The sequence below is a fragment of the Onthophagus taurus genome, chromosome 1 (genome assembly GCF_036711975.1).
Source record: "Onthophagus taurus isolate NC chromosome 1, IU_Otau_3.0, whole genome shotgun sequence".
NCBI lineage: Eukaryota > Metazoa > Arthropoda > Insecta > Coleoptera > Scarabaeidae > Onthophagus > Onthophagus taurus.
This window is the reverse complement of record NC_091966.1, coordinates 42,857,172-42,885,095: the sequence shown is the minus strand read 5'-3', so window position 1 is coordinate 42,885,095 and position 27,924 is coordinate 42,857,172. Positions and strand designations below refer to the sequence as shown.

General features: G+C 29.0%; 2 protein-coding genes across 3 annotated transcripts in view; one reads left to right on the top strand and one right to left on the bottom strand.

The window, feature by feature from the left end:
• The window catches only part of LOC111420290 (luciferin 4-monooxygenase-like), a 14,869-nt gene extending 11,727 nt beyond the window's left edge, over positions 1 to 3,142 (top strand). Inside the window, exon 5 of the mRNA XM_071201392.1 lies at positions 2,902 to 3,142. Within this exon, the coding sequence (XP_071057493.1) occupies positions 2,902 to 3,050 (149 nt within the window). The 3' untranslated portion in view covers positions 3,051 to 3,142. The remainder of the gene's footprint in view (positions 1 to 2,901) is intronic.
• On the bottom strand, positions 3,039 to 27,924 carry LOC111421199 (lysophosphatidylcholine acyltransferase). 2 transcript variants are annotated; one of them, XM_071201393.1, is made up of 8 exons: positions 27,793 to 27,924; positions 20,195 to 20,340; positions 19,754 to 19,968; positions 18,926 to 19,193; positions 4,282 to 4,419; positions 3,976 to 4,101; positions 3,673 to 3,922; positions 3,039 to 3,612 (listed from the first exon to the last, which is right to left on the bottom strand). In XM_071201393.1, the coding sequence occupies exons 1-8, from the start codon at positions 27,922 to 27,924 to the stop codon at positions 3,340 to 3,342; spliced, it is 1,548 nt and encodes a 515-aa protein (XP_071057494.1). In that variant the 3' UTR covers positions 3,039 to 3,339. The 2 variants fall into 2 exon arrangements, with proteins under 2 accessions (XP_071057494.1, XP_071057495.1); XM_071201394.1 differs by lacking the exon at positions 19,754 to 19,968 and adding an exon at positions 19,319 to 19,533.

The window sequence follows — 27,924 nt, the reverse complement described above, 5'->3', positions numbered from 1 at the left end:
TGAATGATCCTTGTGAAAATGTCACCAATTATTAATTAAAGTGTCTTCTTTTTAATGCAAAAAGCCGTTTTAAAAAATCACTTTCAGTTCTTGAGAAATAAATTTTTGAAATGATCTACAATTGTTTCGACTTTTGCAATTTTCGCCAATTAAGTTTTAAAAATTCGTATAAAATCCAGTTTTTGGAATATGAGTATGAAAATTTCCCAAAGTGTTAATAAAAGTGTCCTCTTTCCAATGAACCTACACGTTTTGAAAAATAACTTTTAGTTTTTGAGAAAAAAATATTTGAAATTTTGATAGAATTTTCGATGTTGCAATTTTTATCGACAATTTTCAAAATTCGCTATAAAATTAATTTCTTGAAGGATCCTTGTGGAAATATCACCAATTATTAATTAAGGTATCCTCTTTTTAATGCAAAAAGCCGTTTCGGAAAATCACTTTTAGTTCTTGAGAAATAAATTTTTGAAATGATCGACAATTTTTTCGAATTTTGCAATTTTCGCCGATTAAGTTTTAAAAATTCGTATAAAATCCATTTCTTGGAATGTTAGTATGAAAATTTCTCAACGTGCTAATAAAAGTATCCTCTTTCCAATGAACCAACTCGTTTTGAAAAATAACTTTTAGTTTTTGAGAAAACAATATTGAAAGTTGTGATAAAACTTTCGATGTTACAATTTTTATCAATAATTTTCAAAATTCGCTATAAAATTAATTTCTTGAAGGATCCTTGTGGAAATATCAGCAATTATTAATTAAAGTATCCTCTTTTTAATGCAAAAATCACTTTCAGTTCTTGAGAAATAAATTTTTGAAATGATCGACAATTTTGCAATTTTCTCCGATTAAGTTTTAAAAATTCGTATTAAGTCGATTTTTTGGAATATGAGTATTAAAATTTCCCAAAGTGTCAATAAAAGTGTCCTCTTTCTAATTAACCAACTCGTTTTGAAAAATAACTTTTAGTTTTTGAGAAAACAATATTTGAAGTTTTGATCAAATTTACGATGTTGCAATTTTCATCGATAATTTTGAAAATTCGCTATAAAATTAGTTTCTTGAAGGATCCTTGTGGAAATATCACCAATTATTAATTAAAGTATCCTCTTTTTAATGCAAATAGCCGTTTTGAAAAACCACTTTCAGTTCTTAAGAAAAAATTTTTGAAATGATCGACAATTTTTTCGAATTTTACAATTTTCGCCGATTAAGTTTTAAAAATTCGTATAAAATCCAGTTTTTGGAATATGAGTATGAAAATTTCCCAAAGTGTTAATAAAAGTGTCCTCTTTCCAATGAACCAACTCGTTTTGAAAAATAACTTTTAGTTTTTGAGAAAACAATATTTGAAGTTTTGATAAAACTTTCGATGTTGCAATTTTCATCGATAATTTCCAAAATTCGCTATAAAATTAATTTCTTGAAGGATCCTTGTGGAAATATCACCAATTATTAATTAAAGTATCCTCTTTTTAATGCAACAAACCGTTTTTAAAATCATCATTTTAGTTCCTGAAAAAAAAATTTTTGAAATGATCTACAATTTTTTCGAATTTTGCAATTTTCGCCGATTAAGTTTTAAAAATTCGTATAAAATCCAGTTTTTGGAATATGAGTATGAAAATTTCCCAAAGTGTTAATAAAAGTGCCCTCTTTCCAATGAACCTACACGTTTTGAAAAATAACTTTTAGTTTTTGAGAAAAAAATATTTGAAATTTTGATAGAATTTTCGATGCTGCAATTTTCATCGATAATTTTCAAAATTCGCTATAAAATTAATTTCTTGAAGGATCCTTGTGAAAATATCACCAATTATTAATTAAAGTGTCTTCTTTTTAATGCAACAAGCCGTTTTGAAAAATCACTATTAGTTCCTGAGAAAAAAATTTTTGAAATGATCTACAATTTTTTCGACTTTTGCAATTTTCGCCAATTAAGTTTTAAAAATTCGTATAAAATCGAGTTTTTGGAATATGAGTATGAAAATTTCGCAAAGTGTTCATAAAAGTGTCCTCTTTCCAATGAACTGACCCGTTTTGAAAAATAACTTTTAGTTTTTGAGAAAACAATATTTGAAGTTTTGATAAAATTTTCGATGTTGTAATTTCTTCGATAATTTTCAAAATTCGCTATAAAATTAATTTCTTGAAGGATCCTTGTGGAAATATCACCAATTATTAATTAAAGTATCCTCTTTTTAATGTAACAAACCGTTTTTAAAATCATCATTTTAGTTCCTGAAAAAAAAATTTTTGAAATGATCTACAATTTTTTCGAATTTTGCAATTTTCGCCGATTAAGTTTTAAAAATTCATATAAAGTCCATTTCTTGGAATATGAGTATGAAAATTTCCCAAAGTGTTCATAAAAGTGTTCTCTTTCCAGTGAACTAACCCGTTTTGAAAAATAACTTTTAGTTTTTGAGAAAACAATATTTAAAGTTTTGATAAAATTTTCTATGATGCAATTTTCATCGATAATTTTTAAAATTCGCTATAAAATTAATTTCTTGAAGGATCCTTGTGGAAATATCACCAATTATTAATTAAAGTATCCCCTTTTTAATGCAAAAAGCCGTTTTGAAAAATCACTTTCAGTTCTCGAGAAAAAAATTTTTGAAATGATCTACAATTTTTTCGAATTTTGCAATTTTCGCCGATTAAGTTTTAAAAATTCGTATAAAATCCATTTCTTGGAATATAAGTATGAAAATTTCCCAAAGTGTTAATAAAAGTGTCTTCTTTCCAATGAACCAACCCGTTTTGAAAAATAACTTTTAGTTTTTGAGAAAACAATATTTGAAGTTTTGATAAAATTTTCATGGATAATTTTCTAAATACGCAATTATTATTATAATGTTTTAATTTATTAATAATACATTATTTATTTTTTAGAATTTGTATCTCCTAATAAATATTTAAGAGGAGGAGTTACTTTCGTTGAGGAAATACCAAGAAATTTAACTGGGAAAGTAATAAGAAGTGAAGTGAAGAAAATGGTGAAAGAATTGGCCAAAGAAAAACAAGTTAAATCTAAGTTATAACGAACTTTAATTAATTAATTAATTCACTGATGATTTTTTTATATTTTGTTACCTACATGTGTAAAATACAAATACAAACTCACTTTTACAACTTTTGTAGTTTTAATTTTCTTTAAACTCAACATAAGTACATCATTCTTATCAAAAAACGAACTATACTAATTAATAATAATTAATAATTATAAATAAATACATACAGGTACTTAAATTTAATAAATATACAAATGAGGTACTCAAAAAAAGAAGAACAAATGCAGATAATCCTGGTTATTTATTTTTTTTCTTTAACTTATTGAGTTTTCTTGTAATCATTCGGACAAATCTCTCCATTTCTAACCTTAACTTTCTCTTCCTCCTTTTCAAAGTTAAAAAGATACGCGTAATCCAACTTATTATGAGACATAAACGATTTAAAATCGTCGAATGTCACATATTCCAAACCGTGAACGTCTATTCTTCGAAATATTTCTAATGAATCCGCAAAGTCCATCGCTAAAGTGTGCGATAACACTTTACTAAAGTCTTCTATGTGTAATCGACCCAATCCGGATCGATCATAAATCTTTAAAAACAAAAAATAATTAATATAACATTAAATTAAAAGTTTTATTTATATATTTACTTTAAAAGCTATGGATATAGCATCCATGGGGCTTTTACTATATGGTAAACCTAAAACACCTAAAAGATATTCTCTAAAGTCTATTACTCCTGTTGAATTTTTATCATAAATTTTAAATAATTGTTGTAAAGCTGGGTCATTTGAAGAAATATCTAAATAATGAGCGAATTCTGATACAGTTACTTTCGAACAATCTTTGCAATGCATTTTTGAATCAACAAGTTTTATTTCTGTAGAGTTTTCATCCAATCTGTAACAAAAAATTTAATTATACATAAATAAAGAAATACAAAAATTCCTTACCCAAGTTTATGTCGAATTTTTTGAACCTCAAGCAAACAATTCGCATTGGGAAGGTTCATTTCTTTGGCACGCGTTATTAATTTACAATCATCATAGGTGTAATCTAACACCGGAATACCTAAAGCTCTAAAAAAAAATCCTTTCACTTCCAAATTAAAACATTCTTTAATCTTTTTTTAAATCCTACTTTGTTGTCCCACTTTTTTTATAACAAACTTTCTTGTTAATGACAAATTGCCGCGTCCGGCGACATGAAAGTGGACAACATAGATAAGGATAAAAAAAAAGTCTTCGTCAACTTCTTACTTCGCCATAACTGCTCGGACGTTGTTCGCGTACAACTTAGGGTCCCTTTTCTCCTCTTCGTTGGGATAGTAAACCGGTAGAAATTCAATTTCGCACGAGCTATACACTTGAGTTAAGGTTAACCAAAGCAAAGTTAATCTAAAAATGTAAAAAAATTGTTAAATATTTTTGTTTTTTTATAGGAAATTAAAAATTCTTTAAAATAAGTACAAAAAAAAAATGGAAACAGAAAAACTAAAATTAAAATCAGGTCAGAAGCATAAGCCGCTCAAAATCTCTTTACAACCTCGTCTTTTTCCTTTAATATCTCAATTTTGACCGATATTTTTTGAAATGATCCGTGACCAACCCTCAACATACTACTAATCCACTAAATAATGTTTCTGGAAACCATTAAAATTATTATCTCTTAATGTCCCCTCTCATATACCATAACGTCATATTGGTTGTATGTAATACTGGCCAAATATGAATAGTTAAAGGACGTAATTGTTACTGAAACTAGAAACTGTTAGCTTCAATTTAAGACATACATCGCTTCCTATCTCCTAAAATTAAACGAATTACGAATTTTTAAAGTTCTTGCTGCTGTTTAAGAAATCGAGAAAAATTTAATTTTTGGAACTCTCATCAAAGCTTCTTTTCTCAAAACTTTTATAATCAAACAATAATGTTTGTCAAATCTATCAAAAACAAGAAAGTTTCAGCTTCAATTTAAGATATAAATCATCTCTTGCACTCTAGAAATAATGAAGATGTGACTTTTTAAAGTTCTTGTTGTTTTTAAAAAATCGGGCAAAACTTAATTTCCGGCACATTCTTTAAAGCATTTTTTCTCAAAATTTTTATCATCAAAGTGTACTATTCACCAACTTTATCATAAACTAAAATGTTTAAGCTTTAATTTAAGGTATACATCGGTTCCTATCTCTTAAAATTAAAGGAGTTGCGAATTTTTAAAGTTCTTGCTGCTGCTTAAGTAATCGAGGAAAATTCAATTTTTGGAACTCTCTTCAAAGCTTCTTTTCTCAAAACTTTTATAATCAAACAATAATGTTTGTCAAATCTATCAAAAACAAGAATGTTTCAGCTTCAATTTAAAATATAAATCATCTTCTGCACTTCAGAAATAATGAAGATGTGACTTTTTAAAGCTCCTGTTGTTTTTAAAAAATCGGGCAAAACTTAGTTTTCGGAACTTTCTTTAAAGCATTTTTTCTCAAAACTTTTATCATCAAAGTGTGCTATTCACCAATTTTATCATAAACTAGAATGTTTAAGCTTTAATTTAAGGCATATATCGCTTTCTATCTCCTAAAATTAAAGGAGTTGCGAATTTTTAAAGTTCTTGCTGCTGCTTAAGTAATCGAGGAAAATTCAATTTTTGGAACTCTCTTCAAAGCTTCTTTTCTCAAAACTTTTATCATCAAAGTGTACTATTCCCCAATTTTATCATAAACTAGAATGTTTAAGCTTTAATTTAAGGCATGCATCGCTTCCTATCTCTTAATATTAAAGGAGTTGCGAATTTTTAAAGTTCTTGCTGCTGCTTAAGTAATCGAGGAAAATTCAATTTTTGGAACTCTCTTCAAAGCTTCTTTTCTCAAAACTTTTATAATCAAACAATAATGTTTGTCAAATCTATCAAAAACAAGAATGTTTCAGCTTCAATTTAAAATATAAATCATCTTCTGCACTTCAGAAATAATGAAGATGTGACTTTTTAAAGCTCCTGTTGTTTTTAAAAAATCGGGCAAAACTTAGTTTTCGGAACTTTCTTTAAAGCATTTTTTCTCAAAACTTTTATCATCAAAGTGTGCTATTCACCAATTTTATCATAAACTAGAATGTTTAAGCTTTAATTTAAGGCATATATCGCTTTCTATCTCCTAAAATTAAAGGAGTTGAGAATTTTTAAAGTTCTTGCTGCTGCTTAAGTAATCGAGGAAAATTCAATTTTTGGAACTCTCTTCAAAGCTTCTTTTCTCAAAACTTTTATCATCAAAGTGTACTATTCACCAATTTTATTACAAACTAGAATGTTTAAGCTTTAATTTAAGGTATATATCGCTTCCTATCTGTTAAAATTAAAGGAGTTGCGAATTTTTAAAGTTCTTGCTGCTGTTTAAGAAATCGAGGAAAATTCAATTTTTGGAACTCTCTTCAAAGCTTCTTTTCTCAAAACATTTATAATCAAACAATAATGTTTATCAAATCTATCAAAAATAAGAATGTTTCAGCTTCAATTTAAGATATAAATCATCTCTTGCACTCCAGAAATAATGAAGATGCGATTTTTTAAAGTTCTTGTTGTTTTTAAAAAATCGGGCAAAACTTAATTTTCGGAACTTTCTTTAAAGCATTTTTTCTCAAAACTTTTATCATCAAAGCGTACTATTCGCCAACTTTATCATAATCTAAAATGTTTAAGCTTTAATTTAAAGCATGCGTCGTTTCCTATCTCCTAAAATTATAGGAGTTGCGAATTTTTAAAGTTCTTGCTGCTGTTTAAGAAATCGAAGAAAATTCAATTTTTGGAACTCTCTTCAAAGCTTTTTTTCTCAAAACTTTTATAATCAAACCATAATGTTTGTCAAATCTATCAAAAACAAGAAAGTTTTAGCTTCAATTTAGGATATAAATCATCTCCTGCACTCCAGAAATAATGAAGATGCGATTTTTTAAAGTTCTTGTTGTTTTTAAAAAATCGGGCAAAACTTAATTTTCGAAACTTTGTTTAGAGCATTTTTTCTCAAAACTTTTATCATCAAAGTGTAATATTCACCAACTTTATCATAAACTAGAATGTTTAAGCTTTAATTTAAGGCATACATCGCTTTTTATTTGTTAAGATTAAAGGAGTTGCGAATTTTTAAAATTCTTACTGCTGTTTAAGAAATCGAGGAAAATTTAATTTTTGGAACTCTCTTCAAAGCCTCTTTTCTCAAAACTTTTATAATCAAACAATAATGTTTGTCGAATCTATCAAAAACAAGAAAGTTTCAGTTTCAATTTAAGATATAAATCATCTTCTCCACTCCAAAAATAATGAAGATGTGATTTTTTAAAGTTCTTGTTGTTTTTAAAAAATCGGGCAAAACTTAATTTTCAGAACTTTCTTTAAAGCATTTTTTCTCAAAACTTTTATTATCAAAGTGTATTATTCACCAACTTTATCATAAGCTAGAATGTTTAAGCTTTAATTTAAGGCATGCATCGCTTCCTATCTCCTAAAATTAAAGGAGTTGCGAATTTTTAAAGTTCTTGCTGGTGTTTAAGAAACCGAGGAAAATTTAATTTTTGGAATTTTCTTCAAAGCTTCTTTTTTCAAAACTTTTATAATCAAACAATAATGTTTGTCGAATCTATCAAAAACAAGAAAGTTTCAGTTTCAATTTAAGATATAAATCATCTTCTCCACTCCAAAAATAATGAAGATGTGATTTTTAAAGTTCTTGTTGTTTTTAAAAAATCGGGCAAAACTTAATTTTCAGAACTTTCTTTAAAGCATTTTTTCTCAAAACTTTTATCATCAAAGTGTATTATTCACCAACTTTATCATAAACTAGAATATTTAAGCTTTAATTTAAGGCATGCATCGCTTTCTATCTGCTAAAATTAAAGTAGTTGCGAATTTTTAAAGTTCTTGCTGCTGTTTAAGTAATCGAGGAAAAGTTAATTTTTGGAACTCTCTTCAAAGCTTCTTTTCTTAAAACTTTTATAATCAAACAATAATGTTTGTCAAATCTATCAAAAACAAGAAGGTTTCAGCTTCAATTTAAGATATAAATCATCTCTTGCACTCCAGAAATAATGAAGATGTGATATTTTAAAGTTCTTGTTGTTTTTAAAAAATCGGGCAAAACTTAATTTTCGAAACTTTCTTTAAAGCATTTTTTCTCAAAACTTTTATCATCAAAGTGTAATATTCACCAACTTTATCATAAACTAGAATGTTTAAGCTTTAATTTAAGGCATGCATCGTTTCTTATCTCCTAAAATTAATGGAGTTGCGAATTTTTAAAGTTCTTGCTGCTGTTTAAGAAATCGAGGAAAATTCAATTTTTGGAACTCTCTTCAAAGTTTCTTTTCTCAAAACTTTTATAATCAAACAATAATGTTTGTCAAATCTATCAAAAACAAGAAAGTTTCAGCTTCAATTTAAGATATAAATCATCTCTTTCACTCCAGAAATAATGAAGATGCGATTTTTTAAAGTTCTTGTTGTTTTTAAAAAATCGGGCAAAACTTAATTTTCGGAACTTTCTTTAAAGCATTTTTTCTCAAAACTATTATCATTAAAGTGTATTATTCACCAACTTTATCATAAACTAGAATGTTTAAGCTTTAATTTAAGGCATGCGTCGTTTCCTATTTCTTAAAATTAAAGGAGTTGCGAATTTTTAAATTTCTTGTTGCTGTTTAAGAAATCGAGGAAAATTCAATTTTTGGAACTCTCTTCAAAGCTTCTTTTCTCAAAACTTTTATAATCAAACAATAATGTTTGTCTAATCTATCAAAAACAAGTAAGTTTCAGCTTCAATTTAAGATATAAATCATCTCTTGCACTCTAGAAATAATGAAGATGTGACTTTTTAAAGTTCTTGTTGTTTTTAAAAAATCGGGCGAAACTTAATTTTCGGAACTTTGTTTAAAGCATTTTTTCTCAAAACTTTTATCAAAAAAGTGTAATATTCACCGACTTTATCATAAACTAAAACGTTTAAGCTTTAATTTAAGGCATGCATCGCTTCCTATCTCCTAAAATTAAAGGAGTTGCGAATTTTTAAAGTTCTCGTTGCTGGTTAAGAAATCGAGGAAAATTCAATTTTTGGAACTCTCTTTAAAGCTTCTTTTTTCAAAACTTTTATAATCAACCAATAATGTTTGTCAAATCTATCAAAAACAAGAATGTTTTAGCTCCAATTTAAGATATAAATCATCTCCTGCACTCCAGAAATAATGAAGATGCGATTTTTTAAAGTTCTTGTTGTTTTTAAAAAATCGGGCAAAACTTAATTTTCGGAACTTTCTTTAAAGCATTTTTTCTCAAAACTATTATCATTAAAGTGTATTATTCACCAACTTTATCATAAACTAGAATGTTTAAGCTTTAATTTAAGGCATGCGTCGTTTCCTATTTCTTAAAATTAAAGGAGTTGCGAATTTTTAAATTTCTTGTTGCTGTTTAAGAAATCGAGGAAAATTCAATTTTTGGAACTCTCTTCAAAGCTTCTTTTCTCAAAACTTTTATAATCAAACAATAATGTTTGTCTAATCTATCAAAAACAAGAAAGTTTCAGCTTCAATTTAAGATATAAATCATCTCCTGCACTCCAGAAATAATGAATATACGATTTTTTAAAGTTCTTGTTGTTTTTTAAAAAATCGAGCGAAACTTAATTTTCGGAACTTTCTTTAAAGCATTTTTTCTCAAAACTTTTATCATCAAAGTGTACTATTCGCCAACTTTATCATAAACTAGAATGTTTGAGCTATAATTTAAGGCATGCATCGTTTCCTATCTCCTAAAATTAAAGGAATTGCGAATTTTTAAAGTTCTTGTTGCTGTTTAAGAAATCGAGGAAAATTCAATTTTTGGAACTCTCTTCAAAGCTTCTTTTTTCAAAACTTTTATAATCAAACAATAATGTTTGTCAAATCTATCAAATACAAGAATGTTTTAGCTTCAATTTAAGATATAAATCATCTCTTGCAGTCCAGAAATAATGAAGATGCGATTTTTTAAAGTTCTTGTTATTTTTAAAAAAATCGGGCAAAAGTTAATTTTCGGAACTTTCTTTAAAGCATTTTTTCTCAAAACTTTTATCATCAAAGTGTACTATTTATCAATTTTATTATAAACTAGAATGTTTAAGCTTTAATTTAAGGTATACATCGCTTCCTATCTCTTAAAATTAAAGTAGTTGCGAATTTTTAAAGTTCTCATTGCTGGTTAAGAAATAGAGGAAAATTCAATTTTTGGAACTCTCTTCAAAGCTTCTTTTTTCAAAACTTTTATAATCAAACAATAATGTTTGTCAAATCTATCAAATACAAGAATGTTTTAGCTTCAATTTAAGATATAAATCATCTCTTTCACTCCAGAAATAATGAAGATGCGATTTTTTAAAGTTCTTGTTGTTTTTAAAAAATCGGGCAAAACTTAATTTTCGGAACTTTCTTTAAAGCATTTTTTCTCAAAACTATTATCATTAAAGTGTATTATTCACCAACTTTATCATAAACTAGAATGTTTAAGCTTTAATTTAAGGCATGCGTCGTTTCCTATCTCCTAAAATTAAAGGAATTGCGAATTTTTAAAGTTCTTGCTGCTGCTTAAGAAATCGAGGAAAATTCAATTTTTGGAACTCTCTTCAAAGCTTCTTTTCTCAAAACTTTTATAATCAAACAATAATGTTTGTTAAATCTATCAAAAACAAGAATGTTTCAGCTTCACTTTAAGATATAAATCATCTCCCGTACTCCAGAAATAATGAAGATGTGACTTTAAAGTTCTTGTTGTAAAAAAATCGGGTAAAATTTAATTTTCGGAACTTTCTTTAAAGCATTTTTTCTCAAAACTTTTATCATCAAAGTGTAATATTCACCAACTTTATCATAAACTAGAATGTTTAAGCTTTAATTTAAGGCATGCATCGTTTCTTATCTCCTAAAATTAAAGGAGTTGCGAATTTTTAAAGTTCTTCCTGCTGTTTAAGAAATCGAGGAAAATTCAATTTTTGGAACTCTCTTCAAAGCTTCTTTTCTCAAAACTTTTATAATCAAACAATAATGTTTGTCAAATCTATCAAAAACAAGAATGTTTCAGCTTCAATTTAAAATATAAATCATCTCTTGCACTCCAGAAATAATGAAGATGCGATATTTTAAAGTTCTTGTTGTTTTTAAAAAATCGTTAATTTTCGGAACTTTCTTTAAAGCATTTTTTCTCAAAACTTTTATTATCAAAGTGTACTATTCAGCAACTTTATCATAAACTAAAATGTTTGAGCTTTAATTTAAGGCATGCATCGCTTCCTATCTCCTAAAATTAAAGGAGTTGCGAATGTTTAAAGTTCTTGCTGCTGTTTAAGAAATCGAGGAGAATTCAATTTTTGGAACTTTCTTCAAAGCTTCTTTTCTCAAAACTTTTATAATCAAACAATAATGTTTGACAAATCTATCAAAAACAAGAATGTTTTAGCTTCAATTTAAGATATAAATCATCTCTTGCACTCCAGAAATAATGAAGATGTGACTTTTTAAAGTTCTTGTTGTTTTTAAAAATCGGGCAAAACTTAATTTTCGGAACATTCTTTAAAGCATTTTTTCTCAAAACTTTTATCATCAAAGTGTACTATTCACCAACTTTATCATAAACTAAAATGTTTAAGCTTTAATTTAAGGCATGCATCGCTTCCTATCTCCTAAAATTAAAGGAGTTACGAATTTTTAAAGTTCTTGCTGCTGTTTAAGAAATCGAGGAAAATTCAATTTTTGGAACTCTCTTCAAAGCTTCTTTTCTCAAAACTTTTATAATCAAACAATAATGTTTGTCAAATCTATCAAAAACAAGAAAGTTTCAGCTTCAATTTAAGATATAAATCATCTCTTGCACTCTAGAAATAATGAAGATGTGACTTTTTAAAGTTCTTGTTGTTTTTAAAAAATCGGGCGAAACTTAATTTTCGGAACTTTGTTTAAAGCATTTTTTCTCAAAACTTTTATCAAAAAAGTGTAATATTCACCAACTTTATCATAAACTAAAACGTTTGAGCTTTAATTTAAGGCATGCATCGCTTCCTATCTCCTAAAATTAAAGGAGTTGCGAATTTTTAAAGTTCTTGCTGCTGTTTAAGAAATGAAGGAAAATTTAATTTTTGGAACTCTCTTCAAAGCTTCTTTTCTCAAAACTTTTATAATCAAACAATAATGTTTGTTAAATCTATCAAAAACAAGAATGCTTCAGCTTCAATTTAAGATATAAATCATCTCTTACACTCCAGAAATAATGAAGATGTGATATTTTAAAGTTCTTGATGTTTTTTAAAAAATCGGGTAAAATTTAATTTTCGAAACTTTCTTAAACGCATTTTTTCTCAAAACTTTTATCATCAAAGTGTAATATTCACCAACTTTATCATAAACTAGAATGTTTAAGCTTTAATTTAAGGCATGCGTCGTTTCCTATCTCCTAAAATTAAAGAAGTTGCGAATTTTTAAAGTTCTTGCTGCTGTTTAAGTAGTAATCGAGGAAAATTTAATTTTTGGAACTCTCTTCAAAACTTTTTTTCTTAAACTTTTATAATCAAACAATAATGTTTGTCAAATCTATCAAAAACAAGAATGTTTTAGCTTCAATTTAAGATATAAATCATCTCCTCCACTCCAGAAATAATGAAGATGTGACTTTTTAAAGTTCTTGTTGTTTTTAAAAAATCGGGCGAAACTTAATTTTCGGAACTTTGTTTAAAGCATTTTTTCTCAAAACTTTTATCATCAAAGTGTACTATTCACCAATTTTATCATAAACTAGAATGTTTAAGCTTTAATTTAAGGTATACATCGCTTCCTATCTCTTAAAATTAAAGGAATTACGAATTTTTAAAGTTCTTGCTGCTGTTTAAGTAATCGAGGAAAATTCAATTTTTGGAACTCTCTTCAAAGCTTCTTTTCTCAAAACTTTTATAATCAAACAATAATGTTTATCAAATCTATCAAAAACAAGAAAGTTTCAGCTTCAATTTAAGATATAAATCATCTCTTGCACTCCAGAAATAATGAAGATATGATATTTTAAAGTTCTTGTTGTTTTAAGAAATCGGGCAAAACTTAATTTTCGGAAGTTTCTTTAAAGCATTTTTTCTCAAAACTTTTATCATCAAAGTGTATTATTCACCAATTTTATCATAAACTAGAATGTTTGAGCTTTAATTTAAGGCATGCGTCGTTTCCTATTTCCTAAAATTAAAGGAGTTGCGAATTTTTAAAGTTTTTGTTGCTGTTTAAGAAATCGAGGAAAATTCAATTTTTGGAATTCTCTTCAAAGCTTCTTTTCTCAAAACTTTTATAATCAAACAATAATGTTTATCAAATCTATCAAAAACAAGAATGTTTCAGCTTCAATTTAAGATATAAATCATCTCTTGCACTCCAGAAATAATGAAGATGTGACTTTTTAAAGTTCTTGTTATTTTTAAAAAATCGGGCAAAAGTTAATTTTCGGAACTTTCTTTAAAGCATTTTTTCTCAAAACTTTTATCATCAAAGTGTACTATTCACCAACTTTATCATAAACTAAAATGTTTAAGCTTTAATTTAAGGCATACATCGATTCCCATCTCCTAAAATTAAAGGAGTTGCGAATTTTTAAAGTTCTTGCTGCTGTTTAAGAAATCGAGGAAAATTCAATTTTTGGAACTCTCTTCAAAGCTTCTTTCCTCAAAACTTTTATAATCAAACAATAATGTTTGTCAAATCTATCAAAAACAAGAATGTTTCAGCTTCAATTTAAGATATAAATCATCTCTTTCACTCCAGAAATAATGAAGATGTGATATTTTAAAGTTCTTGTTGTTTATAAAAAATCGGGCGAAACTTAATTTTCGGAACTTTGTTTAAAGCATTTTTTTTCAAAACTTTTATCAAAAAAGTGTAATATTCACCGACTTTATCATAAACTAAAACGTTTAAGCTTTAATTTAAGGCATTCAATTTAAGATATAAATCATCTCTTTCACTCCAGAAATAATGAAGATGCGATTTTTTAAAGTTCTTGTTGTTTTTAAAAAATCGGGCAAAACTTAATTTTCGGAACTTTCTTTAAAGCATTTTTTCTCAAAACTATTATCATTAAAGTGTATTATTCACCAACTTTATCATAAACTAGAATGTTTAAGCTTTAATTTAAGGCATGCGTCGTTTCCTATCTCCTAAAATTAAAGGAATTGCGAATTTTTAAAGTTCTTGCTGCTGCTTAAGAAATCGAGGAAAATTCAATTTTTGGAACTCTCTTCAAAGCTTCTTTTCTCAAAACTTTTATAATCAAACAATAATGTTTGTTAAATCTATCAAAAACAAGAATGTTTCAGCTTCACTTTAAGATATAAATCATCTCCCGTACTCCAGAAATAATGAAGATGTGACTTTAAAGTTCTTGTTGTAAAAAAATCGGGTAAAATTTAATTTTCGGAACTTTCTTTAAAGCATTTTTTCTCAAAACTTTTATCATCAAAGTGTAATATTCACCAACTTTATCATAAACTAGAATGTTTAAGCTTTAATTTAAGGCATGCATCGTTTCTTATCTCCTAAAATTAAAGGAGTTGCGAATTTTTAAAGTTCTTCCTGCTGTTTAAGAAATCGAGGAAAATTCAATTTTTGGAACTCTCTTCAAAGCTTCTTTTCTCAAAACTTTTATAATCAAACAATAATGTTTGTCAAATCTATCAAAAACAAGAATGTTTCAGCTTCAATTTAAAATATAAATCATCTCTTGCACTCCAGAAATAATGAAGATGCGATATTTTAAAGTTCTTGTTGTTTTTAAAAAATCGTTAATTTTCGGAACTTTCTTTAAAGCATTTTTTCTCAAAACTTTTATTATCAAAGTGTACTATTCAGCAACTTTATCATAAACTAAAATGTTTGAGCTTTAATTTAAGGCATGCATCGCTTCCTATCTCCTAAAATTAAAGGAGTTGCGAATGTTTAAAGTTCTTGCTGCTGTTTAAGAAATCGAGGAGAATTCAATTTTTGGAACTTTCTTCAAAGCTTCTTTTCTCAAAACTTTTATAATCAAACAATAATGTTTGACAAATCTATCAAAAACAAGAATGTTTTAGCTTCAATTTAAGATATAAATCATCTCTTGCACTCCAGAAATAATGAAGATGTGACTTTTTAAAGTTCTTGTTGTTTTTAAAAATCGGGCAAAACTTAATTTTCGGAACATTCTTTAAAGCATTTTTTCTCAAAACTTTTATCATCAAAGTGTACTATTCACCAACTTTATCATAAACTAAAATGTTTAAGCTTTAATTTAAGGCATGCATCGCTTCCTATCTCCTAAAATTAAAGGAGTTACGAATTTTTAAAGTTCTTGCTGCTGTTTAAGAAATCGAGGAAAATTCAATTTTTGGAACTCTCTTCAAAGCTTCTTTTCTCAAAACTTTTATAATCAAACAATAATGTTTGTCAAATCTATCAAAAACAAGAATGTTTTAGCTTCAATTTAAGATATAAATCATCTCTTGCACTCCAGAAATAATGAAGATGTGACTTTTTAAAGTTCTTGTTGTTTTTAAAAAATCGGGCAAAACTTAATTTTCGGAACTTTCTTTAAAGCATTTTTTCTCAAAACTTTTATCATCAAAGTGTAATATTCACCAACTTTATCATAAACTAGAATGTTTAAGCTTTAATTTAAGGCATGCATCGTTTCTTATCTCCTAAAATTAATGGAGTTGCGAATTTTTAAAGTTCTTGCTGCTGTTTAAGAAATCGAGGAAAATTCAATTTTTGGAACTCTCTTCAAAGTTTCTTTTCTCAAAACTTTTATAATCAAACAATAATGTTTGTCAAATCTATCAAAAACAAGAAAGTTTCAGCTTCAATTTAAGATATAAATCATCTCTTTCACTCCAGAAATAATGAAGATGTGATATTTTAAAGTTCTTGTTGTTTATAAAAAATCGGGCGAAACTTAATTTTCGGAACTTTGTTTAAAGCATTTTTTCTCAAAACTTTTATCAAAAAAGTGTAATATTCACCAACTTTATCATAAACTAAAACGTTTGAGCTTTAATTTAAGGCATGCATCGCTTCCTATCTCCTAAAATTAAAGGAGTTGCGAATTTTTAAAGTTCTTGCTGCTGTTTAAGAAATGAAGGAAAATTTAATTTTTGGAACTCTCTTCAAAGCTTTTTTTCTCAAAACTTTTATAATCAAACAATAACGTTTGTCAAATCTATCAAAAACAAGAAAGTTTCAGCTTCAATTTAAGATATAAATCATCTCTTGCACTCTAGAAATAATGAAGATGTGACTTTTTAAAGTTCTTGTTGTTTTTAAAAAATCGGGCGAAACTTAATTTTCGGAACTTTGTTTAAAGCATTTTTTCTCAAAACTTTTATCAAAAAAGTGTAATATTCACCAACTTTATCATAAACTAAAACGTTTGAGCTTTAATTTAAGGCATGCATCGCTTCCTATCTCCTAAAATTAAAGGAGTTGCGAATTTTTAAAGTTCTTGCTGCTGTTTAAGAAATGAAGGAAAATTTAATTTTTGGAACTCTCTTCAAAGCTTCTTTTCTCAAAACTTTTATAATCAAACAATAATGTTTGTTAAATCTATCAAAAACAAGAATGCTTCAGCTTCAATTTAAGATATAAATCATCTCTTACACTCCAGAAATAATGAAGATGTGATATTTTAAAGTTCTTGATGTTTTTTAAAAAATCGGGTAAAATTTAATTTTCGAAACTTTCTTAAACGCATTTTTTCTCAAAACTTTTATCATCAAAGTGTAATATTCACCAACTTTATCATAAACTAGAATGTTTAAGCTTTAATTTAAGGCATGCGTCGTTTCCTATCTCCTAAAATTAAAGAAGTTGCGAATTTTTAAAGTTCTTGCTGCTGTTTAAGTAGTAATCGAGGAAAATTTAATTTTTGGAACTCTCTTCAAAACTTTTTTTCTTAAACTTTTATAATCAAACAATAATGTTTGTCAAATCTATCAAAAACAAGAATGTTTTAGCTTCAATTTAAGATATAAATCATCTCCTCCACTCCAGAAATAATGAAGATGTGACTTTTTAAAGTTCTTGTTGTTTTTAAAAAATCGGGCGAAACTTAATTTTCGGAACTTTGTTTAAAGCATTTTTTCTCAAAACTTTTATCATCAAAGTGTACTATTCACCAATTTTATCATAAACTAGAATGTTTAAGCTTTAATTTAAGGTATACATCGCTTCCTATCTCTTAAAATTAAAGGAATTACGAATTTTTAAAGTTCTTGCTGCTGTTTAAGTAATCGAGGAAAATTCAATTTTTGGAACTCTCTTCAAAGCTTCTTTTCTCAAAACTTTTATAATCAAACAATAATGTTTATCAAATCTATCAAAAACAAGAAAGTTTCAGCTTCAATTTAAGATATAAATCATCTCTTGCACTCCAGAAATAATGAAGATATGATATTTTAAAGTTCTTGTTGTTTTAAGAAATCGGGCAAAACTTAATTTTCGGAAGTTTCTTTAAAGCATTTTTTCTCAAAACTTTTATCATCAAAGTGTATTATTCACCAATTTTATCATAAACTAGAATGTTTGAGCTTTAATTTAAGGCATGCGTCGTTTCCTATTTCCTAAAATTAAAGGAGTTGCGAATTTTTAAAGTTTTTGTTGCTGTTTAAGAAATCGAGGAAAATTCAATTTTTGGAATTCTCTTCAAAGCTTCTTTTCTCAAAACTTTTATAATCAAACAATAATGTTTATCAAATCTATCAAAAACAAGAATGTTTCAGCTTCAATTTAAGATATAAATCATCTCTTGCACTCCAGAAATAATGAAGATGTGACTTTTTAAAGTTCTTGTTATTTTTAAAAAATCGGGCAAAAGTTAATTTTCGGAACTTTCTTTAAAGCATTTTTTCTCAAAACTTTTATCATCAAAGTGTAATATTCACCAACTTTATCGTAAACTAGAATGTTTAAGCTTTAATTTAAGGCATGCATCGCTGCCTATCTCCTAAAATTAAAGGAGTTGCGAATTTTTAAAGTTCTTGCTGCTGTTCAAGAAATCGAGGAAAATTCAATTTTTGGAACTCTCTTCAAAGCTTCTTTTCTCAAAACTTTTATAATCAAACAATAATGTTTGTCAAATCTATCAAAAACAAGAAAGTTTCAGCTTCAATTTAAGATATAAATCATCTCTTACACTCCAGAAATAATGAAGATGTGATATTTTAAAGTTCTTGTTGTTTTTAAAAAATCGGGCAAAACTTAATTTTCGGAACTTTCTTTAAAGCATTTTTTCTCAAAACTTTTATCATTAAAGTGTACTATTCGCTAACTTTATCATAAACTAAAATGTTTACGCTTTAATTTAAGGCATGCATCGCTTTCTATCTCCTAAAATTAAAGGAGTTGCGAATTTTTAAAGTTCTTGCTGCTGTTTAAGAAATCGAGGAAAATTCAATTTTTGGAACTCTCTTCAAAGCTTCTTTTCTCAAAACTTTTATAATCAAACAATAATGTTTATCAAATCTATCAAAAACAAGAACGTTTTAGCTCCAATTTAAGATATAAATCATCTTCTCCACTCCAGAAATAATGAAGATGTGATTATTTAAAGCTCTTGTTGTTTTTTTTTTAATCGAGCAAAATTTGATTTATTTCAAACATTTTTTTCTCAAAATTTTTATAATTAAACAATAATGTTTGTCGAATTTATCACAAACTAGAAAGCTTTAGCTTCATTTTAAGATATAAATCGTTTCTTTTTCCCCAGAAATAATGCAGATGTGCTTTTTTAAAGTTGTTGGTTCAAAAAACGTTTTGTCACACAAATTGCAGGATGATTTCGAGTACTTATTTTAAAGATTTTAAATAAGAAAAGAATTATAAATAGTTAACTTACGCACTAGGACCTTCCCACGTCCAAGTAACAGTATCCAATTTATTTGGGTATCTAATACAAACTGGTTGAACTGGAACACCGGGATAAAAAGCACCAGGTTTAAACGTGATCAAACACGACCGATTAGTACAAGTTCCTTCCGGGAAAATTAAGATTTGGGGCCAATCTAAATCCGATTTTGTGCGAGAGATAATCTCCTTTATGCTGTTTTGACGTGAATTAGGGTCGTCTCTCCATACATAAACGGGTTGTGTAAAATTGATCAATTCTAAACGATTAAAAATAATAATTAATCAATAACTAAATACAAAATAATTAAGAGAAGGCCTTTTATTGGGACCAAAACATTTCTTTCAATTTCCTATTGAAAAAAGAGAAATAAAATAGACATACTTCCTATGTATGGGTTATTTCCGCTTTCTCTACGTACAATGAGCGACGGGAAACCTGTAAAATAAACGATTCCTCCATCGAGAAACGTCGAATGGGGCGCAATTACTAATATTGGCGCTTCCTGTCTTGAAGCCTGTTTGCCTTTGATGGCTATTTGCATCCCACCAGCTTGGAAAGTTGCGCGTCCCAACCAACACAAAATTTGTGTTGTTTTCCTTAAATTAAATAGATTAATTAATTTAGATTAAAATTATTTACAAAAACCATCACCGTATTAAAATAAATTAAAGAAGAAATGTTTTGATTACAATTAGCCTTCACCAAATTACAAATTAATAAAATTAAAATTAACCTCGACCGTTTCCGGTTCTTATTAAGTCATTAACGTGCGATTAGTTATAAAAAAAAAAGAAATAAATGTTAAAGAAAACCTACGTCCGAAGAAAGGTAATGAAGCAGTTTCCCCTTTGGCCACAATCGAAGGAGCCCCCATGTGCGGGATAATAATACTGTCGCAGAAGGATGAATGAGGCGCCAAAGCGACTATTGGTGCTTCTTTTCGACCAACACGCTTCCCTTTTACTTTAAGCCGGAAACCGCCGGCATAAAAGATGCCCATCACGCAACACGATGCCCCAAAACGAAGCGAACTTGATTTGTAATAAAAAGGCAAAATAAACCAGGAACCGGGAACAAACCATGTGTTAGTATTAATCTATTTCAAAATATCGATTAAAAATTCTTTAAAGTTCGATTAAAAACATTTGATTATTATGTGACATTAAATAACTTTGATTTTTTGAATCATTTTAAAGAATTTTTTTATAAAGGATTAAAAAGCGTTTTTTTTTTTTTAATAAATAATAAAATTCTTACCGTCGCCATCCAGTGATTGGTTTCTTTTGTAATTCCTCTTCTGAAATGCCCCAAAGTGCCACACAAGCAATCATCCAACCGAGTACTAAAAAGAAGCAGATCACAGCTACCCGAATCGGTAGAAGAACTATCGTTAAGAAGGCCGTCTGCAATAAAGTACAAGTTTTTAAATCGGAAATCTTTTTAATATCCATCTTTTTATTCGGAAATTTTTTCCGAAAAATGACAGAAATAAATTCAAATAAATTATTGTTTTGTCAGAAACATTTCAACATCACCATAGGAACCGCTTAAATAATTCTTTTTAATTACTACCGTGTTCAATTTATCGTGTTTAACACGAAAAGGTGATAAGATAAATTTATTTATCTTGTAATAATAATAATATTTATTAGAAATTACAAACAACATAAACATACAAATATGAGATAATGATTATTATTCGATTAAAATCGTTTCAAAATCAATTTTTACATTTACCGGTAAATGTGTACATTTTCCTAAACACGCACATTCATCATAATTAGAATTGAAAAATATTGAAAAGGAATTGAAATGTAAAGATTTTGTGATTTCATGGACGATGTTAAGATAGATAACAAAGAAAATGTTGAGAAATTGCGTTTAAATGGGGATAATGTTAAAAGTGTCTAAAACAGGAATAATTTATGATTATGTTAGTAGATATCAGTGGTAATGATAATACTTTATGCAGAAGACTAAAACCTGCTGGGAGAAAACCAGATTCTGCGGACAAAAAATTATATATCGCTACCAAAAGAATAGATAGTGCTAGTGAAGAACTAGCTATAATCGTTACAAGACTAGATAGTGTTTGTTAAAGATGAATTACTGCTTGCATATGTACAAATACTACTGGCAGAAGGTTAGACGTCAAGCAAAAGACTAAATACTGCTTAAAAAACCTAGACACTACTCAAAAAAGACTAGATATTGCTTGCAGAAGACTTAATACTGCTGGTAGAAGACTTGATACTGCTGGTAGAAGACTAAATATTGCTTGAAGGCTTGATACTGCGTTCAGAATACTTTATACTACTGTTAGAAGATTAGATACTGCTTGAAGAAGAGTATATACTACTTGAAAAAGACTAAATACTGCTTGAAGACTAGACACTGCTGGCAGTAGACTATACTGTTGGTAAAAAACGAGATACTGCTTGAAGAAGACTACTATCCGTGAAAAAAGTCAAGGCCCCTCACTTTAGAGATCGATATCTTAATAACCGCTCGATGGAAAAAATTGCGGTAAAGTTTATTGTAATCAGTGAACATTTCTGCGTAACACATGTTATTTTGAAAATTTTCGGGTCAGCGATTTTTTTTTATCGCGAATTAAGTGAAAAAACTACCCGATTTTTGAGAGTGCCAGCAACTTTGTCTACTTTGCGATTTTTTTCTCCAAAACTATTTAATGAAAAAATTTCAAATTTGAACTGGTGAAAAGTGATTACAACAAACTTTGTCGCAATTTTTTTTTTATCGAACGGTTGTGAAAATATGGATCTCTAAAGTGGGGGGCCTTGACTTTTTGCACGGATAGTAGATAGCCCTAGATTGTGTATTGTTATTGAACCAAAACTAGAACTAGTTTTATACTAGTACTGTTATCATGTAGATTATGTTAGTAGATATCAGTGATAATGATAATACTTTATGCAAAAGACTAAAACCTGCTGGGAGAAAACTAGATGCTGAGGACAAAAAAAATATATATAGCTACCAAAAGAATGAATGGTGCTAGCGAAAAGCTAGCTACAATACGCTACTATGATAGTGTTTGTTAAAGATGAATTACTGCTTGCAGAAGACTTGATGTTGCGGGTAAAAAACGAGATACTGCTTCAAGAAGACTAGATACTCCTTCAAGAAGCCTAGATACTCCTTCAAGAATATCTATCTCTATCTGCATGTTATAAAGCTACCTGTGGTACTTTGTTTTGAAGAGAGCCCAATTTCAAACAGTAACATAACCAGGAAACCCTCCAGCATTACCTCATAATTCGCATATTTCATAATAGGAACTATATGATATAAATGGAGGACCGCATCATGAAGCAACAAGCATACAACTAGCCAGGTTGTCTTGTTGGATATCAGAACTCCATAACAATGTGTAATAAACTTGGATTAGAACGACAGAATTTATGGAACTTGTTCCGAGTTGACATTATGGTGTTTTATTGTATCTAATTTTAGCAGGGCATGATACTCATTGAAGCAATTACCAAATCTATCTAACATTATGTATCTATTCAATTTTGTATATAACTCTATGAATATTTTTAAATTGGAAGTAGATGCTTGATGTAGTCCTATTCAGTGATTCTGCCTTTATGAGTCTTATTCCATTGTCATTGCTTTGCACTTTCCCTTGGTTGATCTAAACCAGACATGTTGAAAAACCTTCCCTATATTCGCAGTTTGTAGCATTTATTGGTTAGAAGCCAATCACAGTGTGTTTAATACTGTTCTTAACTATTAACAATAAGACGACTCTAAAAGCACGCCGTTCTCTGACAGCTATGGACTGTGTGGTTCCTTTAAAACCCATCCCCTTCCATCTTATTTCTAATAATGCAGTGATGTTATGCTTATGCTTGTGAAGTTTATCAAGAAGACTTTGAAAGGCATCTAGTCTATAGAGTGTCTTAGGATTCAATGTCCTGAATAGGGTTTAAACTAAAACTAGAAAAACTAGAAACATTCGGTTAAGCCGTCTTTTGAAAATGCTGTTTCGGATGCCATGTTGCAATCTTCTTCAGAAACAAGTTCGAAGTGAGTGAAAGTACGATTTGTTCATAAGTCTTGCGCAAACTTCGTCGCCTCTTCGTTTCGGAGCTGCGTAGAGAGACGCTGATTGACTTATAAAGAATGGACTTCAAATACAAAACTTTTTAGTTTTAGGTCTAGTGTTAGTTCTAGTTTTGGTTCAATAACAATGGACAACCTAGTGCCAACTAGCGCTACTTAAAATTGTCACTTAGCCGCACGTCTTTAAAGACGGCTAAACTCGAATATTTCTAGCTCTAGGTCTAGTGTTAGTTCTAGTTTTATACTAGCACTTTTACTATGTAGAACTAACACTATACCTAGAACTAGAATCATTCGGGTACGTCTCTAAAGACGGCTAAACCCGAATGACCAGTATACAGTCTGCTTCAAACAAAATCTAGTTTTCTATTAGCAGTATTTAGTCCTCTAATAGTAGTACCAACTCTTGCACGTAGTATCTAGTCTTCTATTAGCAGTGTATACTCTTCATCAAGCAGTAGCTAATCTTCTTGAAGTAATATCTAGTTTACTACCAGTAGTATTTGTTCTTCTATCAGCATTGTAAAGTCTTCTACAAGCAATATCAAGTCTTCTACTGGGAGTATCTAGAATGCAAGCAGTATCCATTCTTCTTTAAGTAGTATCTAGTCGTCTACTAGTAATATCAAGTCTTCTGCCACCAGTATCTAATGTTCAAGCAGTATCTAGTCTTCTTCAAACAGCATCCAGTTTTCTTTAAATAGCATCTAGTCGGCTACCAGCAATATCAAGGCTTTTGCAAGCAGTTGAAGTCTTATGCAAGTAGTATCTAGTTTTTAAGCAGTATCTAGTCTTTTTAAAGCAGTATTTTCTTGTCTACCATCAGTATAGTGTCTTCTGTCAACAGTGTCTAGCCTTCAAGCAGTAGCTAATCTTCTTGAAGTAATATCTAGTTTACTACCAGCAGTATTTGGTCTTCTATCAGCATTGTAAAGTCTTCTACAAGCAATATCAAGTCTTCTACCAGCAGTATCTACAATTCAAGCAGTATCCAATCTTCTTTAAGTAGTATCTAGTCATCTACCAGCAATATCAAGTCTTTCACAAGCAGTTGAATTCTTCTGCAAGTAGTATCTAGTTTTTAAGCAGTATCTCCTTGTCTACCATCAGTATAGTGTCTTCTGTCAACAGTATCTAGCCTTCAAGCAGTAGCTAATCTTCTTGAAGTAATTTCTAGTTTACTACCAGCAGTATTTGGTTTTCTATCAACATTGTAAAGTCTTCTACAAGCAATATCAAGTCTTCTACCAGCAGTATCTAGAATTCAAGCAGTATCCAATCTTCTTTAAGTAGTATCTAGTCATCTACCAGCAATATCAAGTCTTTCACAATCAGTTGAAGTCTTCTGCAAGTAGTATCTAGTTTTTAAGCAGAATCTAGTCTTTTTAAAGCAGTATCTCCTTGTCTACCATCAGTGTAGTGTCTTCTGTCAACAGTATCTAGACTTCAAGCAGTATCCAGTCTTCTTTAAGTAACATCTAGTCATTTACCAGTAATATCAAGTCTTCTGCCACCAGTATCTAATGTTCAAGCAGTATCTAGTCTTCTTCAAACAGCATCCAGTTTTCTTTAAGGAACATCTAGTCGTTTACCAGCAATATCAAGTCTTTTGCAAGCAGTATGTAGCTTTCAAGTAGTATCTCGTCTTTTTTAAGCAGTATCTCGTTTTCTACCTGCAGTATAGTGTCTTCAAGCAATATTTAGTCTTCTAACAGTAGTATCAAGTATTCTGCACGCAATATCAAGCCTGCAAGCAGTATTTAGTTGTCTTGAAGGAGTATCTAGTCTTTTTGAAGCAGTATCTCGTCTTTTACCCGCAATATCAAGTCTTCTGCAAGCAGTAATTCATCTTTAACAAACACTATCATAGTAGCGTATTGTAGCTAGCTTTTCGCTAGCACCATTCATTCTTTTGGTAGCTATATATATTTTTTTTGTCCTCAGAATCTAGTTTTCTCCCAGCAGGTTTTAGTCTTCTGCATAAAGTATTATCATTACCACTGATATCTACTAACATAATCTACATAATAACAGTACTAGTATAAAACTAGTTCTAGTTTTGGTTCAATAACAATACACAATCTAGGGCTATCTACTATCCGTGCAAAAAGTCAAGGCCCCCCCCTTTAGAGATCTATATTTTCACAACCGTTCAATAAAAAAAAATTGCGACAAAGTTTGTTGTAATCACTTTTCACCAGTTCAAATTTGAAATTTTTTCATTAAATAGTTTCGGAGAAAAAAATCGCAAAGTAGACAAAGTTGCTGGCACTCTCAAAAATCGGGTAGTTTTTTCACTTAACTCGCGATAAAAAAAAATCGCGGACCCGAAAATTTTCAAAATAACATGTGTTACGCAGAAATGTTCACTGATTACAATAAACTTTACCGCAAATTTTTCCATCGAGCGGTTATTAAGATATCGATCTCTAAAGTGAGGGGCCTTGACTTTTTTCACGGATAGTAGTCTTCTTCAAGCAGTATCTCGTTTTTTACCAACAGTATAGTCTACTGCCAGCAGTGTCTAGTCTTCAAGCAGTATTTAGTCTTTTTCAAGTAGTATATACTCTTCTTCAAGCAGTATCTAGTCTTCTAACAGTAGTATAAAGTATTCTGAACGCAGTATCAAGCCTTCAAGCAATATTTAGTCTTCTACCAGCAGTATCAAGTCTTCTACCAGCAGTATTAAGTCTTCTGCAAGCAATATCTAGTCTTTTTTGAGTAGTGTCTAGGTTTTTTAAGCAGTATTTAGTCTTTTGCTTGATGTCTAGCCTTCTGCCAGTAGTATTTGTACATATGCAAGCAGCAATTCATCTTTAACAAACACTATCTAGTCTTGTAACGATTATAGCTAGTTCTTCACTAGCACTATCTATTCTTTTGGTAGCGATATATAATTTTTTGTCCGCAGAATCTGGTTTTCTCCCAGCAGGTTTTAGTCTTCTGCATAAAGTATTATCATTACCACTAATATGTACTAACATAATCTACATAGTAACAGTACTAGTATAAAACTAGAACTAACACCAGACCTAGAACTAGAAATATTTGGGTGTTTCTAGTTCTAGGTATAGTGTTAGTTGTACATGATAATAGTGGTTGTATAAAAATAGAACTAACAGTTGACGTAGAACTAGAAACTTTCGGGTTAAGCCGTGCGTTTTTTGAAAAAGTGTTAAACAAGTTCAAAGTAAGTGAAAGTAGAATTTGTTGATAAGTCTTGTGCAGACTTCGTCGCCTCTTCATTTTTGGAGCTACGTAGAGAGACACCGATTGACTTTTAAAGAATAGACTTCAAACCTGTTATGACGCATCCATTCTAATTCATCATTGACTGTGCCATCCACAATTACCATATTTCTGACATAATTTCTTTTTTAATTTAATTGTAAGTATTAAAAAAGGTGGGAAATAAATTGAAATGCAACTCCAGAAATTCCTATGTTGCTAATAAGGTTAACATAATAACTAAGTACTTCATAACATTGCATAATCTTCTTAAAGACGATTGAATTAATAAATCTAACCGCAAAACGAAAGGTTATAACCACAAACTATTTCATTCATTTTCTTACATGGAAAATCGTTAAATCTTTTCTAATGTTGTATTCTTTTTAGTTTCTCCACCAAAGCAGGAAGCGGTTGGAAAGAAATAAACGGTTCTTCCGCGTCCGGAGAAACTTTCTCTTTATTACACGCAGTGTTTTAAAATTTTTAAGAAGTGATCGTATCGAATAGTGAATAGCAGGTTTCGTTTCACAACGATGCCATCAAGAAATCGCACACCTATAAAACGAATTCCCGTTAAGTCATATCCTTACGATGCGATACTCAATGGATGATAAAATCTCGGTTAGTAGAATAGAAGGAATTCTTAGAATAGAACATGATGAACGATATCTTTCAAAAACGAGGACGAAAAATTAATCGAAAAAGAAGGTTCGAAAGGAACTTGGTTAATTCATTAACATGGTTTAATACAATTTAGGTTAGGTTATAAGATTATTAAAATTTTTACCTATCTATAAATAAATTCATAAAAATAGATTAAAGTGAACACGTCTTAATTTAGAATGATGTATTTTTAAGTTTTTGACGCATTTTGAATGTTTTTTAATCAAAACTACGATTAAAATGAAAGAAATTTGACTTTCTCTTCATCTATACAAACGGCTTTCGATGCGAATTATAAAATATTTTTACCCTGGTCCATTCTCCTAATCAGTAAATGATTTGATTTGTGAAACTAATGAGTTATCCTCGATTTTCTATGCACGAAATGGAAAGGTTGCTTTTGTTGTATTCATGATTAGAATGCAAAAAGAGAAAAAATTAGCATTATTAACAAGGTTATGAATTACTTTCTGTTTAGATGAGGTTTGAAAATAAACGGGAGAAATTATTAAATTAATAATTAATTAAATCGTTAAATGTCAATTTGACGTCTGTCAAATAAAGTGTTAATTTTTTAAAAATTAATTTGACGTTTCAAACGTCATTTATTTATTTGACGTTTTAAAAGTTAACACATTTAATTAATTTGTTGAAGTGTAAGTGATTAATAAGATAAAATATTTAAAATCATCACGGATTTGAAACCAAGAAGAAATTTCTCCACTTTCTCTCTAAAAAGTCTAAAGAATCTAAAGAGTTAAGTAAAAATACGCAGCTGTGTTCGACAAGACGAGTTTTTCTCCAAACAAATATACAAAAATAGATTTTCTTTAATAACTTTATTTTAAACACACTTTTTTTTAGCTTACCTTTATTTTTTCACCAGTTGTTTCTAATTCTAGGTGATGTACGAAAGGGTTTGGCATATCATCACGTTGATAATCATTTTCTGTTGAGTTTGTTGACGATTTTTGCCAAGGGGGACGATAGTTTTCGTTCAT